General features: G+C 46.1%; 1 protein-coding gene across 1 annotated transcript in view; it reads right to left on the reverse strand.

The window, feature by feature from the left end:
* Nucleotides 1-1,071: 1,071 nt before the first annotated feature.
* The window catches only part of Xylt1 (xylosyltransferase 1), a 252,445-nt gene continuing 233,998 nt past the window's right edge, over nucleotides 1,072-19,518 (reverse strand). The window contains exons 8-10 of the mRNA XM_055627276.1: nucleotides 17,179-17,374; nucleotides 12,595-12,928; nucleotides 1,072-7,339 (exon numbers count right to left, since the gene is read on the reverse strand). Of these exons, the coding sequence (XP_055483251.1) occupies nucleotides 7,017-7,339; nucleotides 12,595-12,928; nucleotides 17,179-17,374 (853 nt within the window). The 3' untranslated portion in view covers nucleotides 1,072-7,016. The remainder of the gene's footprint in view (nucleotides 7,340-12,594; nucleotides 12,929-17,178; nucleotides 17,375-19,518) is intronic.

The following is a 19,518-nucleotide window of genomic DNA, read 5'->3' on the forward strand; positions in this document are numbered from 1 at the left end:
ATTAACTCCTGCTTCAAGGTTCCGTCCCTGCTTGAGTTTCTGTCCTGATTTCCTCCAGTAATGGACTCTGATCTGCAAGTGTAAGCCAAATAAACCCTTTCCTCCCCAACTTGCTTTTTCATCATGGTGTTTTCATTGAAGCGACAGAAACCCTAACTAAGACAAGGGGTGACTTAAGCTAGGTGAAATTTCATGTCTATCCAGTACTCAGGCTCCTCCTGTGTTGTGGTTCTGTCCTCCCAAATGTTGCTGTGATGTCTCCCAAAGAGCACTGGACTAGGACAAGCTGGTGACAGCACCACATCAAGATAATTCTAAGTATCTGAGTAGGGAACGATGAAGAGAAGAGGCTGGTGTGGGAGGTCGGATGGGACAGGACTAGACCCATTTCACCAGCATCCCATTGACTGAAATTTGGCCATGTGGTCACAAGGAAGAGGGAGGCAGTCTGAGGCATGTAGGCCAGCTGTGTGCTGAAAAGGATGAGACATCAGGCTTTCTACATGTCCATCTAGGACCTAGATTCTAGGTGGGTATTAAAACTGCTGTTTTGTAGTAGCCAGGTGCAGTGGTGCACTCTTGGCAATCCCAGCCCTCAGGGAGGCCGAGGCAGGCAGATCGCTGTGAGTTTGAGGCCAGCCTGGTCTACAAAAGTGAGTCTAGGACAGCAAAGACTACACAGAGAAAGCCTGTCTTGAAAAACCAAAACCAACCAAACAAACCAAAACCAAATCAAAAAAAAAAAAAAAATCCCAGCTATTTTGTAGGACAGCCTTTCATCCCTATTCTTTGCAAATAACTGTTTAAAATTATATTCTTTTACCCTAGCTAGAGGAAACACTCCAGGAGGTATAATTCTCCTTTGGAGAGAGGACAGCAGTCTTGAGGTGGAAGTGTGTCCTCGTGTCCGAACTCATGTCTATGACTCAGCATCCTTTTAGTTGGTGTCAACTTTTGAGAGTACCGCAGCTGAGACAGCAAATTATATAGCTATCATGGCACAGGGCATGGAAGAGAATGCAAGGTTGTGTGAGGGTGCCGAAACTGCTGAAAAGTAACCATAAGAGGAAATTTCATAGAGACTTTTTTTTTTATTTTAAAATTCTGCATCTGAAAACACAGTATGGCAGAAAGCGTCTATGTACACCTGTGGTGTTTTTGGTATAATACAGTATTTAATAATCCATTGTTTTCTGCAAAAAAAAAAAAAATGTTGCTTTGTTGGACAGAAAGAAATTCCCCTAGACAGAAATACAGCTAAGGCACAATTTTGTTGTTGTTTTCTGCTAAATGAAAAGACAAGAAAGAGGCAAATATGGGTGGATAACACAATTGCGAGAACTGGACTCTACCTTGATGAAAAGTATTCAGATGATTGGAACTTTGATTATTGGTCAAATTCAGATAGTTTAATATTTCTTAAAATACTCCTTTAAATAAATAGCAAAATATCTACATCTTTCAACATGTGCCATGTGAATTCTTTCTTATTTTTTAAACTTTTATTTACAGATTCTCTTTTTTTAAAATCAATACATTACAAAATATTTCTGTACAGTTTTATGCGTATTATGATCTATAACAAAATAGTTATTTTTAAAAACTATATCGCCACGTGTCTTTGAAAACAAAGAAGGAGGCAGTAATAACTTATCTTGAGGCCTCTAAAACAAACATCTGGACAAATGCTACCGACAACATAAGAGTCTCTTTTTTTCCTTTAAAAAGAAAAAATGGATAAAGACAATTGCGCTCAATACCAGCGAGTTTCCTATGAAAACCCTGGGGTTGTCTTTGGCCTCCATCAGCACTGGAGTGATGGAAGGGTTCAAGGTTGAGTCTGAAGGAGGGAGTGGGCCATGCCTTCAAGAACATGGCCCATCTCCTGGGAATATTTAATGCTGTTACTTTCCAGGCAAGAAAGATGAAGAAATAAACTGAGGAATACTCCTGATTTACCTTTGAATGGAGTACCTAAAGTCACTGGGTCTTGGGGGGATGGGGGACTGGAAAGCTGTGGGGCGCATCCTGCTGGTGATGCCAGCGAGGCAGCACGTTTAGGAGAGTGCCTCAGAACTGCACAAGCACCCGAGACTTCATTTTGCCCATAGGAGAAAAATACGAGAACATTTTTTTCTTAAAGACGACATTTAAGCCATTCCTAGTGCATCTGCAGGCTACAGATTGGCAGTCCCTTTGCTCAGGAGGCCGCCACACATGCAGGCTTCAAGATGCTCTCTCTTCTGTGGTGGTGGGGGAAATTAGAGGGGGAGGATGTCAGCTTTCCAAAAATAATTTTAAGGCCACATTTCAAAAAGGAGAAACCTAAGGCTTTTTGAAAGGGGTGGAGATGAAGGTGGGAGGTAGGAGGAAAATGCAGAAAGGAGAAGATGGTGCTGGGAGCAGGGCTGGGGTGGGGTGGAGGGGGGATGCAGTGCCTGCTTCCTGGTGATGTTCGCATGCTGAGGCTGTGAGAATATTCCCAGCCAAGTGAGGGGAGAAGAGAGGCTACTTTCTCCCTCTGTGGGGCTTGGCAAGAACAGAACCAAAGACAACAGGAGGGATAGACACAGGTGGTAGGATGACAGCCCTCCTCAGTCTTAAGAGGGTCCTGTAGAGTATTTTGTTCATAAACTTAAAAAAATGTGCACACTTGTAAGATAAAGGAGGAGAAAGAGAGAGGGAAGAGGAGGAAGGAGAAGGGAGAGACAGAGACAGAGAGAAAGACACACACACAGAGAGAAAAATGAATGAATTTGCATAGATTGTACATTCAGCTCCAGCATGGTTAGCCACCTTCATTCCACCCCATCCCCAGGTAAACTTCTCAGCAGACATTGAGGTAGCGCCTGGGGTTGACCCTTGGGCAAAATAAGGTAACTGAGGCAGAAGCAAAGAAGACTACTTGTGAGCCAGCACAGGCCCCCCTGTGGTTTCTGAAGAACCTTCCAGCATGGTGGCAGCATGGCAACTCAGATGTGGACTCTGGAGTGGGTCCTAGGGCTCCCCAGCCTCATCTCCTGGAGGGCACCATTGTCATCTCTGCTCAGTTTGATGGGATACCGGAAGGTGGGGACCTGGGCAGACTCTTTGTGTCTGAGGCGCCACCTCAGACCCCAGGTTGCAGTTTTTCTTCTTCAGCACAAACCAGAGCAGCCCATGAGCCAGCCCTCCTGCCTAAGACAGGCTGTCTGAGAAAGGAACGACCAAGCAGAAACCTTGAGTCCTCCACAGTTTAGTATGAGCTGTTCCTTTTGCACTCTTACCCTTGGCTCTTTCCTTCATTTAAACCACTACCTTCCCAGAAAGAAGACTTTGCCCAAGAAGACGTGCACAACTGTGGAGTTTTACTTTGCCCACATATTCAAAAAAAATATGAAAGAATAGGTAGCCAATAATGAAAAACTAGATTTCCTATTAAACAAAAAATCGAACAAACAGGAACTGGATGTCTGGTTTCCCTTAGCAGATAGAAGACTTCACTGCAATGAGTTTCACTTGCTTACTTGCTTTGATAGGCTGAGAGCTGAGCCACAGCTGCTCTTTTTACTGGAGGGGTCACGTGGAAGTCAGTAAGAACACATTCCCCACCACTCCATTTTTTTTTCTTTCACCCGTGGTTTTACCCATCTATGCTTGTGTCTTGGACCTCATTATGCTTCGATGACCCCTGCAGTAGAGTTTCTCTGGCCTGGCAAGCCTTCTCTGCATGCTCAAGCTGATGGGGATGACATTAGTTTCCAGTCTATCATTAAAGCTCTCAGGAACTGCTGATCTGAACCCTCATGAACCTGGTTGAAAATGTTTTTTTCTTCTTCATAGGCACTGATTACTCTTTTCTGCTATGGAATGTCTTGGGAGAGAGGCCATAGTTTCAGTCAGCATCCTCTATTATCTATCTGAAAACCAGACAGCATGAAGGAGGTATGTTTTGTGAATACCCAGGCACACATCCAAACTCCGTTGGCGTGTGTGTACGTACATGTGTGTGCATGAATATGAACATGCATCTCTCTCTCTCCCCTCCCCCGGATTTGTGTGGCCCTGTTTATACCCTCTAACTTAATTTAAATTAAAAAGTTAAACCGACAATGATAAACGAAACCAGGAAGATCCTTGTGGAAGGGAAAAAGGACTGCATTGTTAAAGCAAGGAGGCATTGGGAGTTGCTCCCTTCCTTCTTGGAGACTTGCAGCTTTCTGAACAGCCTAGGAAATAGGCTTTGGGAGGGGTAGTTGTCAAATGGCATGGAGAGGTGCTATCTAAAATAGTTCTCCCCATAAGGGATACCCAGCTTCCCTCTCAGCCTTCCAGACACTCTGGGACTTGGTCAGCAGTTAAGCCCATGCTTCTTGTTTCTGCAGACTTTAAGGTTCCCAGAGATGACACTTCTGTGCTTTTAAAACCCTCAGGAAGCCATCTACCAAGGTTGTTGTTTCACCAATGGTCTCCAAAGACATTGTTTTCAGGCAGGAAGACACCAAGAAATAAGGACTTATGCCATTTCCATTGGAAAATATTCTTAAAGTACACTGAACTTGTTTTAAATTCTCTCTCTCACTAAAAGCAAAATTATTCTCTGGGTCCAAAAACACAGTAAACAAATTACCCCCAAGTTAGTTGTGGTGAGTGAAGAAGGAGCTCAAGGGGTGCAAAGTGGCCCCAGAATACATCGGCTTGGCATTTCCAAATAGTTACAAGGTGAAAAATGTCACTGAGTGTCACTTGGTCAGGACAGACCTTGTCTCAGAGTCTGTAGTTCCTAGAGTGTATAGGGACCTTTCAGGACAGAATACACAAATCTCTAGAACAAGAGAAGTAAAGGGGGAACTCCCAGAGGTCCCACAGTCCCAGGGAAACTTTGACCAAGGCAAAAGCTGGGTGACCAGGCTCACGGTTCTCACAGGTTTATAAAACCAATGCAGATCCAATGGGTTTTTAGAGGAAGCCACCTGATGGCTCCAGAACCAGCATAGACAGTAGTCATCTGCTAAGCTCCCCTGGCCGGGTCTGACCCCACCCTCCCTCCTAAGACCAATCACTCTTGGATTGGTCTGCTACTCATAGCTCATCCTCATGGTTAAACTGGTCAGGAGAAGCCTGAGGTGGGGCAATTGGGTGGACCTAGAGTTCTATACTCGGCACCCCTCTCCCTCACATCCTTGTTCACAAGCCTGGGGCCAGGGTAATGGGCGGGGGGGGGGGGGACGACTCAGGCATTCCAACGCTTTTGAATTTAGAGAGACAGATGAGATCAACACCCGGGTAAGCAAAAGGGAGGTTCCAGCCATCCAAGCTGGTCTGCTTGCTGACAGTGCGGGTGCTGGTTGAAACTGTGCCATGGTTTATAACACTCCTGCTTTGTTTTCAGAACCAGAAGGATGTAGGATGGACACCGAGAGACAAAAAGGGCGAGACTGAGAGAGGAAGGTAGGCAAACCAGGGAAGGGAGGGGGAGGGGAGCCTTTTGTGAATAAAGGCAGTTTCAGTTAGTAAGATAACATAATCGACAAGCTGCAAAAAACAGCACCTACTAATTAGTCATTGACTAAAACATATAAATAATAAATATCAAGGGTCCCTTCTCTATGCCCGCCATGTTAGAATGGAGAGGGGCTGTGCCCTAGATGCGTCATCAAGGGGGACTTAAGTACCTTATCCATTCTGGGAGAGATACAAGGATGGGTGAAACTTTTCCCAGATAATTTTCTTTTGGAGGACTCAAGGAGGAAGGCGACTTCCTCAATCCCCACCGAATACACATGGCAAGAAAACCCTTGGGTTTCTGGCAACTCAGGCAACATGAATAACACTATTTTTTTGAACTACCTTCCCACTTTTGAAACTCAACCTTCCTTTTATGTGATATGGCCAGACTGAGCCTGTTGGCACCCTAGGCAAGGAAGGATATGAAATTACAGACCCTTTCTGAAATGTTTGTTCCTGCGTGGGAGGAGTCTGATCCATGCAGTTTGGTTACAGCCAACAGCACCAAGTGCACAGTTCACAAAGGTTTGGGGTGCCTGACCTCAGAACATAAGGGGTGTGACTATGCAGCCATCCAGCTCAGAATCTCAGGTCCAGATAATCCCCTTTGAGATCCAGAGCCCAGGTTCTGCATTACTCCCACTTTCAAGTACCAAAGAGGCCACAGGAGCTGTCTCCCAGGGACAAGGTAGGAGAATTGAAGCTCAGGCTCTAAATGCTTTTTCTTGTTCTTGTTACCATTTGTGACAGCCTTGGAAGAGGCTGACCTGGACAGATGGAAAGTTGGCAGTCACATGTCTGGGGGACCTTGGCCGTTTCACATCAGAAGGATTTCCTGAACCTCTGGCTTTCAGCTCACTGAGTGGCAACAGGAACCCTCAGATTCTCCCCCATCTCGACCTCCCTAAGAAGGCCTGGAGTATGGCCTCCAGCAGCTTGCTAAGTTAGCATGAGTACAAGGTTTCCCAGCCACAGAAACGAAGAGCTTAATGGAAGGGAAGGGATGGAGATCCCACCCTTGCTCAGGGCAGTGCTTGTCAAACTGGCTTAAACAGAGCCCTTGGGTTCAGAAGAGGTACCTTAGAGATGCCCTTGGCAGAGGACCACCTGGTGGGCTGAGTTTCAAGAAGGAACCTCACACACCTCAGCATCAACCAGAGAGCAGCCTGGATTTCATCCAGGTCTTGCCCTTTCACCTCCGACTGTGCTGAGTAAACAAAGTTCTGCTGCTCAAAATAAAAGTTGAAAACTCACTTGTGGGGGGACAAGTGCAGGCCATCGGAGGGAGAGAACAGGACCCTGGAGAACTGAGAAGCAACCAGAAGAGGGGAGACCACTGTGGCCCTAGGACTGAGTCACCTCCCTCAAGCTGTATTTGCCAGCTTGACAAATACAGGCTGACTCTTCTCTGGCCTCCAAACCCTCTCTCCATCATCCTGCAGTCAGCAGAGGTCCTTGTACAAAAGGCATGCCCTCTCTACAAGGTCAGAGACTGGGGTTTGAGCTCCATCGGTCCCACGTGGCCACTGCTACCTGAGCCGGCCATCAGGCTTGACTGCACCCAGCTCTGACTTGGGATCGGGGCTGAAGGAGCTCCAAGCTGTCTGGCTGCACGCCTGCATGACTGGGCAGGCGGTGGGACCTGTGGCACAGATGTCCACGGCAGTCCAGGTCCCACCTACCAGCGAGTCCAGCCAGTTTTCTAGTGCTGTGCCAACAAAGGCTGCATTCTTCCGGGCCTGCTCCACTTGGGAAGGATCGATGGGCAGGCTGAGGACCGGGTTTAGGCTCTGGAAACTCTGCTCCATGTAGGCACTGCGAGGTGGCCCGTTGTGCAGCTTCAATGCCTCCTCTGAAAGCCAAAGGGAACAATGGTGTGCTTAGAAGAATCATCATCAACCAGGTGTCTACTTACTGTGAACCAGAGCAGCAAGGCATGCTGGGTATCAGCTCGCTGAACTCACTGTCACGTGTGCAGCGCACGGTACACTGACTTACTGGCACATGCTTATGGCCCATCTTCAGTGGTCCAGGCATTTACCGATTCAACAATACATCCTTTGAAGGTTTATTTTTACTTATGTGTAGTGTGTGTGTGCGCGTACACATGTGTCTATGAGAGTCTCCTTCCACCACATGGGTCCTAGGGCAAGTGCCTTTACCCACTGTCTTAATGGCCCTATACCTTACTGTGATTTTTGAGGCAAGTCTCTTACTGAATCCGCATCGCATCTCTCCAGTTAGGCTGTCTGGTGGTGAGCTCTGGGGATCTGCATGCTCACAGGCGCATGCCTCCACACCTGGATTTTTATGTGGGTGCTGTGGATGCAAACCCAGGTCCCCAGGTTTGATGGCGAATGTGTCACAGACCCAGCTACCCCCCAAGTCCCTCAACGCTTCGTTTCTCAGCATCTACTCTGTGCTGAACCTCTGTGGTCTGAAAGACGCTCAGTGATTCACTTCTTGGACACAGATATGCTAAATGCAGTGACAAGACTCTGGTCACAGAGAGGCGGGGCTGCAGCGACATCCACACACAGCAGGTTCAGAGTGGAGAAAGGTTGACAATAGCAAGGAAAGAAACAAGTGGGTAATGAAGGTCATTTCAAGCAGTGATAAATGTCATGAAGTTGGGTACCCCGGGAACTAGCCCGGCACAGTAGGGGTCTTCAGCCAGAGGCAGCCATTTTCTGTTTTTATGAAGTTCCGTAGGAGCGTGGTTCTGCCTGCTTGCTGACGTATTCTCTATGGCTTCCCTGGTACTCTAGTGGATGTGTGTAGTTAAGATGGAGGTAGTGTTCTTCCCTGAAAATATTCACTACATATCACTTATTGGAATTGTTTGCTAGGCTCTGTCTTATAGAGGGGTCTGGGATAGGCAGGGGAGACTTCCCTGAGGAGGTGACATTTGAATGAAGTGTTGATTGATATTTATAAGGTCAGAGAGGAGAATTCCAGGTAGAGGGAACAGCAAATGTGAAGCTTCATTACCAAATCACATAATGAAGTTGGAGCCAACCTGAACTCAAGTTTGTTGGCCTCAGGGAGAGGCTTAGCTCTGGGCTGCCAAGAGATTGCCATGAGCTCCAAAGAAGCTGCAGGTTCCTGCTTCCTGGTAGCCTGAGCCAAAGCATGGTATGTGAACTTAGCACTACAAAGTGGGCCACAGTTAGGTGGGGTACCTCTTAACAGCTCTGTCTTGTGGATCACCTCCTGGATAACAGCCTTTCTGCCTGTGAGATCTAGTTGGGCTGACTGGTCTCACTGCCCAAATCTCACATACAAGGTACGTGAAGTCTGACTTGTACCCCAGCTTCCTCATTGATAAGATGGCCCTCTCATCTTATCAGTGAGCACCCCCCCCCCCACTGTCCCTCCCATGTAACTCTGAGGGTAATGCATTGACTTACAACGTTCTGCTCACGGTGCTTGAAGGGAAGTTCCACACTATTCTTGTTGGTTTTTATTACTTCATGATCCTCTCACCCAAAAAACTACAGGGCTGGTTCTTATCTGGTTCATTTTATAGATTATAATCAGTTCAATCCAGAGAGAGCTAACTCCAAAGCCATGCTGCTCACCACGATGCTCTGTGAAAGTCTGACAACAAGCTCATAGCTAAAGCAGGGTTGCTGTCTTTCCATGTCAGCAACAACATTTCAAAAGCTTGCTGTCCCCAAATAACAAATGTGGATATTCAGCTTGGCACCATTTAGTTAGACCAAGGAGGCTTGGCTACAAGTTCATATAGTTTGTAATCAAAGCAAGGGACACACAAGAGGACTGTTGAGTCTCCCTAGGGCTAAAAGGAGGAACAAGGAAATTCTAAGAGTTTGTGGATGAAGGAGATAAACAAGATGTTTCCTATTTGAAGAGGTTCTTATCCTTGGTGAAATAAAATTTCCACAAGTCAGGTTTTGGTCATAGCCAGGATACTGGAAGACAGGCAGCACGTGCATTATCTGCCAAGAAAACAGGGTCTTTGTCTTTAACGCATGTCCTAATTTCTTTATGAGAGTCTCTCTGTGCTTCTACCCTGCAGAGGTAGAAGCAGGTGATCGAGAGATGCTCAGGCCAACAAAAGGGGGAACAATTCCAAGCTAAAGGAACAGCTAATGGACACTGAAATGTTGGGAGCAAAATACTGTGGTTGATGCAGGGAAAAAAACAAACCACACCGCTTTATAAGGATTGAGGTTAATGTGGGAAATGGCATTATGGCATCAGCTCGGATGCTTTTGCCTCCATAATTAAATTTTCCTCAATTCCACCTCATCAGATTTCTTCAGATTACCAGGGACGCATCAATAGCAAATTACTCAAGATGAATCATTTCACAAATTACATTACTCCCACCTCACTGTTCCTTGTCTCATTAACAAATACAATTACTGTCGACAGGGGAACTGCTTCCCTGGGGTAAAACTGACCCCAAGGTCTTTCTGGGAATGGTGGGGACGGCTCCCATCTCCTTGGAAATCACAGAAGGAAAGATCCCACCAGCAGGGCCTTGCGCTTCTTTCTTGGGCTGGGGGTGGTTAGGGACAGCTTTTTTGCTGTCCCACATCTGTACCTGAGGCAGGGGAGAGGTGGGATTCTCACCTCTCTTCTTCACACTTAGCTTTTGGATGGATGTGAAAGGAAGACCCGTGAAGGGAAACTTGAAGACAGTAAGTAGTCTCTGCCTTGGCTAATTCTGGAGCAGAGGCCTAGCCTTCAGTCTCAAGAAAATACCAGGGGTCTAGGTAGGTATTGGCTTGTTTAGCACGAACACCTAGCAGAAGCTGCCAGAATTCCTGCCAAAGCCCTGTTTTCAGGATTGCAGGCACGCATCACACATCTAAGTCTTTCTGGCCTGTGTTATTGGGATAGCACATGGTGCCTGCTAAGACTGCTTCCCACTAAGCAGGAAGTATGTATCTAGTATGTATCCAAGTCCTGTGTATCTAGCTCCTGGGCGTGTGTTGTGTAATACACAGACGGACCATCCAGATAATCTATCTCCATATCTCAGGGAAGCCCCTGGAGGGAATCTGTGTGTGCTGGACATGCCCACATTGTTCTTCTTGACATCGTCCCTTAAGCAACACTCACAGCTATGGGTATACATTCATTTTGCATTAGGCACTATGGGCCATCTAGAGATGATTTGCAGTAAACAGGAGAATGCACAGGTTATAGGCATTCTATAGGTTATAGGTTATAGTGCCCTTTTCTATAAGGCACTGACACATTTGCAGCTTTTAACAATCAAGAAAGAATATGGAACCAATTCTCTATAGACAACAAGGGGTGGCTGTACTGGGAACCTCAGAAACCCTATTTCTATGAGTCTGTCTTATGAGCCTGGGCACACATAATTTCATGTTCCAAAAATCTGCCTTGTGGCACTTTCTGCAATAATGCCATCACCAGACAACAGGAGGTACTGTGTTCAGTAAGGAACAGCCTGTGGTCCCTGCACTGTGGAATCTCTGTGGCTGGCAGCTTGCACACACTGACTTAGAAAGCTACCAAGGCCTGCTTGGTACGGAATGTACTATAGCATCATAACTGCATTTCTGTGCTTTCTGACACATGCTTGCGCTTATGATTTAACACAGCAAAAGAAGAGCTCCAGCTGTCCACAGTAGTCACTACTGAAGGGTAAGAATTTAGAAAAAAAAAAGATTTTATTGACAAAAAAGTGTAGAAAAAGCAGAAAAACAAGTGTGAACCCTTCGCCTAGAATAAAAACAAGTGGCCATTAGGGGTCCAGCGTCCCTCTCTCCATCCTCTGTGCTCACTGGAAGCAATGGTCAGAGTATATGTTAATAGCCTCCTTCTCTCTCTTTCAGCTTCCTGCTGACACATGAATCCTGAAACAACGACTATATCATTGACTTTTCCTGGTTTTGAACCTTAAGTGAAGCACTCCTAAGCATAGATTATTCTGTGATCAGTTTTCCTTGCCCATCATGTGTTACAGTTGCATGTGGCTGGCCTTTACTGCTGTCTTCATTACATGGGACCCTACCGTGAAAGCAGACTACACGCTGTCCTTTTGTGTGGGGGAGACTTGTGGGTAGTTTGTGGTCTTGTGTTACTGTGACAAATTCTGCTAGAATTCTCACCTTGCCTCTGCCGCGGCCTACACCTGCACATGGGACTGCTGTGTGATGGGTGTAAGCATGTTAAACATGAGAAGGTGTTCACCCATCCCTAAACTCATCCTACATGTTCAGCTCTCAGAAGCCTTGGCTAGATGCCCGTGCAACCCAGCCTGCCCATGGCACTGTCTGGCTGTCACAGGCACACAGTAATTTCCCACTCTGGAACTCCTTTTGGCTTCTAATTTTTCATTATTACCTCTCATTAATAACAAGAATAAAGTTTTTTTTTAATTATACATATATGGAGAATTCACTTTTTCTTTCTCTTTCTTTTCCATTTTAGAAATCTTTCTTGTTCATTTCTCTTTCATTTCCTCTCCGTTTTATAGCTGCCAATGCCAGTCATCATCTTCAGGGGGCAAATGGTTCTGATTTGTAAGCCACACAGTCTGTGTCCTGACTGTTGGAGTCTACCACAGAAGCCCCAAAGCAGACACAGGCCCTGTGTCCATCAGTGCTCATGGCCACGTTCCTGTAAGACATTGTCTATAAAGACCAGAAATGGCCATAGTTGACTGGGCTTATTATTTGCCAAACTCTTGTTTATGGAATTTATTCTTGTACGTTTTGGGGAGCAAATGTCTTCCACCAGTGTGTGGCTTCTCCTTTTTACTCAGGGCATCACATTTTCTATGAGCATAATTTCATCCATAATTAAATCAAAACAGCCAGGAAGCCATGCTAAAACACAGTGTGTGCCTAGGATTAGTCCCCATCTTGTCTTAAATATGAGCAGAGCCTTGTGGCAGTCCAGTGGGCCAACAGCTGATAAATATCCACACAGATGGCATTTTCTCTATGTACAGGGAGGAAATGAGCCAGCTCTATAGGGTAAACAAGTAGGAAAAAAAAAACCCAAATGGGGAAGCTTTGCTCTCTGCAAGGCAGCCTGTTCCCAGATGGGCCAGGGATTCTGGGGATCCGTGGAGATAGACTCTCTCCTGAGGGTACTCACCTGGTTTGATGGGCTGCTTGTTGGAGAAGGTCAGGGGTGCGACAAGGAATTTGGTCTCTGCAACCGGCACCCAGTGATGGAGAATCTTTACTGTCCAGACCCCGGGCCTCAAGGGCAGATTCAGAGGGGGTTTGTAGTGTGTGAATTCTGCGGTGGACTCAATTAGGATATCATAGGTGGCCGCAATTACATTGACGGGATCCACCCAAATTACAGTCACGGTCACATTGGGGCCCTTCCCCCACTTCTGCATCCCCACTGGCTCATCCATGGGCCCCAAGAGACCACCGAAGTTCCGGAATAGCCGCTCCTTGGCATCCCAGTCAGTGCCAACCTGAAACAGGAGAAGAAATCCTGAAACCAGAGTCGCAGAAAGGTCTAGGATCTTGCTTGGATGGTTGCACATACCCATTTCACTGATGAGGAGCCTGAGGCTCCGACTCACATGGTACTCTTAATTACACAGTCAGTAGGCAGAAGGCGTGGAACTTCTGCCTGGATTGAGACTCCAGTGCCCAAAAGTCCTTCATTAAACCAGTGTCCCTCTGTGCCAACGCCTTGCTGTGTTCTTTGACTCAAAATCCCAAACCCTTGCATTGAATGCAAGTGTGAATGGACATAACACTGCATTCCGTGTAACATCCTGACACTCAGCCATGAGGCTAGGTTCCTATTGGGCCTCTGCTTCTACAAATGGCACACTGAAATTGGGGTGCTCCTTCTGAATAAGGATGGAGCCCTGGCTTTGAGCAACCCATCATATGCTTGGAAACAGAGCCTAGCAACCTGTGTCACCGCAGCAGGGAGATCCAACTTTGACATCTCCAAGGCACTCTGCTCTGGACCTGGAGATGCGGCATGCCTTACGTCTACCCTTCCCACACACTGGCAGGGTGGCTGGGCGGCAAGCCTCTTGGCTTTCCTCCTTCAGCTCTTCCACCTTCAAGGCCCTCTGCATTCTGGAGTCAGGGAGCAGCCACATGCTGACTCACTGCTTGGAGCTTCTCACTGTCCCTGGGTCTGAGCTAACCATTCCACTGTGGTCCCAGGCTTTCCTCGTCTCCATCCCCATCTACCTCTTCTGCTCCATATTCGCATTCTTTCAGTCCTAACTTACCAAGCCACCCCTTCCCCATCGTGAGCCATCTTCCCTGCCTGGAAGGCCCTACCTTCTTATGCCTTTGCATAGCCAGTCCTTATCTGAGAGGTCTGTCTAGGGCCCTCTCACTACCACAGCACACCCCTTCCCTCTGCTGTAATGTAGGTCCTGTGAGAAGAGCCTACACTGTGTGGATCGCAACTGTTTCATGGTTCTCACTCTCACTGAGAGTGAGCTGAGCATGTAATAGGTGTTCAAGCAATGTTTTCCCAATAAGCAAGTGAATTGCTTGATAAAAAGTGAATTAGCCACACAGAACCTTGATAGTGAGCTATGTTGAAATGAGGGATTTTCTTACTAGAAAAGGGGTGGGTGATGTTCTCTAAGAGGAATGACTTGGCACTTCTGAAGTCATCGCACACAGGCAGCTCAGTGGCAGATACTGAACATAATGTAAAGCTGGTGCTGTGTGTGTGTGTGTTTGTGTGTGCAGGTTGAGGTGAAGGTGGAGAAGGTTCTGTATACACACAGAAAATGGTAGCTGATTTCCTTTTTCCTGCTCTTGTTTGGAATTACTACCTATGCTCTTCAGCTAGAACACACAATTCCACAGTCAACACTGAAGGCTTGCCTGGGCCAGGTGTGAGGTGAGGCACCTGGGTGCACTTGCTTGGGTGACATCCTCATCTACTAAGGGGAGAACTTTGTCACTATTCTCATTGTGCACATGGAGAGAATGCGTAGAATCAGTGACTTTGCTGTGGAAGTCCAAGAAGTCTATTAATAATGGGTCATCTATTTGTCTGTTTGTCCACCCATCTACCGCCATCCATCTGTCCATTATTGCATAAAATAAATAATTATTGCAGTGCGTATAATTTATTAATAAATAAACTTATTAATTAATTTATTTTATATTATCTATGTAGCATGAAACAATCTTTCATGTATATATTTTCTCTGTATCATCAACCAAGAAATCCATCCATCTACCCACCCACCACTCTATCATTCATTGGGCCATTATGCTAGAGAAATTTATCAAAGTTGACTCTCTGTCACTATGCAAGATTCTGAGACTATGCTAATATCAAGGTACCCTTAACAGTTTATAAGTGGCTTTGTAGGGCTTCCTTCCTTCTTGCTCAATTCTGGACCTTTGCTACTAACTAAGAACAACTACAAAGGTTCTGCATATAAGGGTACAAGGCTGGGGCCTCTGCTTCACGTACCTGCTCATGGAAGTACCGGCTGTCCTCTCACAAAGACTGCAGGACCCATAGTGGAAACACTCACAAATTACTGGCCATGCTGTGGCCAACATCTCTTGTCACTGCCAGAGGTATCCAGTGACCCACCAGCAGGCTGATAAACAGGGGAAGCCCAGACACCAGGCATTCATCTCTTTAATGGGACATTAATGTCTTCAATAGGCTGCTTGGGCCCCCAGAACAGAATCCAACTGGAGCAACATCTAATTGCCCTGCTGACTCCAGTAATTTATGGAGCTGGCTGCCATAGCAGCTCAGAGCCAGTCAATCCCCATGGAACCTTCTTTTAAACATGCATTTACAAGAGGCTCACCCATGCTTGCTTGATACAGGGATCTATTCAGTCAGGGGGCAGAGCAAAAAGACATAGCTACAGTGAGTGGAGAAGGACCAGCAAGGGCATATAAGCTGGTATGATTTCTCCCCTTGTACACCCAGACCCTCAAGTTACTGCATTTCAAAGGTCACTCTTCAGCCTCAACCTGGCACTCAAACTCATTTCTGTGGGTCGTGATTCCCATACTTCCTCCTCCTTCAAGCATTTCCCACCTTCAGGGGAAGTCACATTCACTCAAGAGTATTCAGCGCCCACTAATGACCTGGCTCTTTTGCTAATGTTATGTGTAGAGGATGCAGCAGTGAGTGACAGGCAGGTCCAGTTTTCTAGTGTACAATCAAGAGATGCTCATATCAGCATGATAACATTATAAGGTAGATTCTAAAAGAGACAACTAAGGAAGTAGCAGGTATATGATGCTGCTATTGTGACAGAAGGTGCCTTCAAAGGTGCCTCTTTGGGTATAGATCAGAATGACTTAAAGACAAATGGTTGCAAAATATAGAATAACCTGTGAGAAAGCATTCTAGGTAAAGGGACATGAAAAACTCAAGTCAAGAATAAGAACATCTCGTTTGACAAAGATATGGAAAACGTAAGAGATACCGTGGTACTGGACAGAGATGAAAAGGCAAATAGTAACCAGATCATGTGGGGACTTCTGAGCCTACAAACAGGAAAGATGTGAAAAGAATGTACCAGGAAAATATTTCCCAAACCAAAAACATTTCTAAAAGCTGATGTTATTGTGAATAGAAGGAAACAACATTCTTTGGAATCATACACTAGTCCCCTTAGCCATCTCTGGACATTTCTGTCTCCTCATACCCATCTATCCAAACACCTATCCATTATCCAACCACACTTCTGTGTGTCTGTTCACCCATGTATCTATTAGTCCACATATCCATCCATCCATCCATCCATCCATCCATCCATCCATCCATCCATCTATCCATCCATCCATCATCAGTCCATCTTGTTGCCTACATGTACATTCATTTACAGATCTGTCCATTTGTAACTCATCTTTCCATCTATGCCTGTCCATCCATCCCTCTACCCATCATCCATCATCATCCACACCACTGTATACATTTCTGTCCCTCATCTGTCTGTTCACATGTCATCCATCAACCCATCTGTCCACTTACCCACTCATCTACTCTTCCATGCCTCCGTACTCCATCCATTTGTTTGACAGTTCATCTAATTATCAATCAGCTGCACCCATCTATCTATCTATCTATCTATCTATCTATCTATCTATCTATCTATCTATCTATCTATCTATCCATTCATTTATAAGGCCACAGGCCCACCTACTACTAAGTCTAGGAGCTAGCCCCTGTGTTAGGAACAAGGGGGGGAATAACAGCACATAATGAGACATGGAATTTGTGGCCAGTGAGATGTGGGATCAATTCTGTGATTTTTCCATGTCTTAGCAGTTATTTAGAACATAATTGGACGTCTATAAGCCTCACTTACTCAATCCACAAAATGGTACTAATGCCATGACTTCACGAGGAAGCTGTCTTGTTACTGGCTCGTTACTAAAACCGTTAGAAGAAATCAATGGATGGGATGCTAAAAACTAAGAGAAGAGATTTTACCCTAAAAAAAAAAGACCATGCTTCCTGCCAATTCTGTTCAAAGATATTGGTCCACCACTATACCTCTCTGTTTGCATTGTTTGTGACGCTGGTTCCAGTATGTTGGGCTAGGGGATTGTCTCCAGGAATAGAAGAAGTTCATCCTCAGGGCTCTACAAATACCCTCTTCCTTCATTGCCAGCTCTAAGTGTAGGGTGAAGCACAGAGCCTGGCAAGAGAGCTGCAGGAGATAATTAAAACTCACACCGTTTGGCCTCTTACCTCAGAAAACTGAAGCCTCCCAAAGTCACTGGGGGGACTTGCGATCTTGAAGACTTTCTTTGGCATCATCCATGTCTCCAGTGTCTCCAGTTTGCTCACAGCAAGGTTGGTCACGTGGTGCTTGATCAGAAAGCCCTGGAAGCGGTCAGCAAGGAAGTAGAGATGGACAGACGCTGGGTGGCCCATTGGGTAGTACCTGAAACCACGGGATCAGGATATGAGGGTGTGTAGTGTCACCACGAGGCTCCCACACCCCACGGTGGTCTAACTCCTAGAACAGCCCCCGTTTGGCCAACACTTACCATAATCTGTATTAGGCTGAAAGCTGCTATCTATGGACCTTGGGTCTAAGTGGCTTCAAATTAAACCAGAGTGACAAATGTAAAACATGCTGACTGCAGGAAAGTACAATAAAGAAAAGAAATCACTGTTTTTCAGTTCACAGACATCTATGGAGTCCTCTGAGGCTGGGTACCAGAGACAGAAATGATGCCTGGATACTTTTGCTGCTGCCTCTTCCTGCAGCCTCATTTCCTGTGCATGTATTTGCATACATGTTACCATGCGAGCTGGCTACTGTTGTGTGTATGAAGGTGCATGGGCATGCGTGTGGAGGCTGACTGTGACCATGGATGTCATTCCTTAGGTGCCTTCCATCTTATTTCTAGAGGCAGGCTCTATCACTGAGCTGTAGTTTGTCAAGTAGGCCAGACTAGCTGGCCAGTAAGCCCGAGGGGCCTGCCTCTTTCTGCCTCCACAGTGTTAAGATAAAAAAGTACCTGCCACCATATCTGGCTTTTTAAATGTGGGTTTTGGGGAACTGAACTCAGTTCGCACTCATGTGGCAAGCATTTTACTGACAGAGCCATCTCCGTAGGCCCGAGAATATGTGTAGCTAGAATTGTACCGTCTATGCTATGCTTTGGCTCCACTGGACTTCCTGTGCACCCTCACGTCTCTGAAAATAAGACTGCACGTGTCTGTGTAGATGATAGTGTGTTATGGTACACAGTATTTTATAGAACCAGTGATCTATTGACGGGTAATAACAGATTGTAACATATCTGTTATTCTTTTGGAATTCATATTCATTCACACACACACACCCCACACACCCACCCCTAAAACTCTTTATATCTGGTACCTAAGATTGTCAGGAACACTGATTTATCTTCCTGCTGCTCTCTTCCTTAAGTGGGTGTCGATGAACCCACACTGTTTTTCTTTTTCTAAAAATTACTGCCAACACACACCTGCAAACACCCAGCCTCTCATAGCAAGCTTGTTTTATATGGCATGGCTTTGGTCTGCACAGGTTTGCTGGCTAGAAAGGGCTGGGAAGCTTAGCACAGCACAGGAGGAAGTGGGGAACAGAAAGCAGAAGGGAAGAGGGAGCTGTGGGGACCAGCAACTCTCCACTTGCAAAATAAAAATGCTGCTGCTTCTGCAGCGTGTAAATTGCACGGCACTAAGAGGCTGCTGTGGTTCTCTAATAACAGCGTTCCACAAATCACTGTCCCCTCTCTGCTAAATGCAGGCTTCCCTCTGCTTCCGATCTGGAGTTTTAAGTCTTTATGTCCAATTAGAATGGCTGGGGAAGCCTCCTTCCTGTGTTGGCTCATCTCTCGAAATCACTGCCTTGTTACTGGGGTGCCTCTGGGGCTCGGCAGGAAGGGTCCGCATCATCTTCAGACTGCTGGGTCTCTGCGGCTCATGCTGGCACACTTTTGATGTGGTCGTTGTGGGTGGGAAGCCTAGGCCACTGTGCTGTTGCCCTTGCTGGGCTATCTGTCAGACAGTGTTTTCTCAGGTGACGGAGGGGTTGGGCATCTGCGCTGCCCACTGCTGCAGCCAAAAGCAACTGTGGAGCACTTGAGATGTGGGCACAATTTTTAATGTTTGTTCGTTTGATATTTTTAAATTTAACTTATGTATGTGTAGTACAGGTGTGTGTGTGTGCATGTGTGAAGGCGCTTATCCGTGTGTGTGTGTGTGTGTGTGTGTGTGTGTGTGTGTGTGTGTATGTGTAGGCCAACGATGATGTAAGATGTCTTTCTCTATAACTCCCCAAATTACTTTTGAGGCCAGATCTCTTACTGAACCCAGACCTCATCAATTAGCTGGATCGACTGCCCAGTGAACCCCATGTTTCTTCCTGTCTCCCAGTACTGGGATTAAGGGTGTGTGCTGCCACACTTGGCTTTGTATGTGGGTGCTGGGGATCTGAACTCAGGTCTTCACACTTGAGTAATAAGCATTTTACCCACTAAACCATCTTCTCAGCCTTACTATTTATCTATCTATCTATCTATCTATCTATCTATCTATCTATCTATCTAT

This window comes from Psammomys obesus, unplaced genomic scaffold, assembly GCF_907164565.1.
Source record: "Psammomys obesus unplaced genomic scaffold, mPsaObe1.curated_primary_1811, whole genome shotgun sequence".
NCBI lineage: Eukaryota > Metazoa > Chordata > Mammalia > Rodentia > Muridae > Psammomys > Psammomys obesus.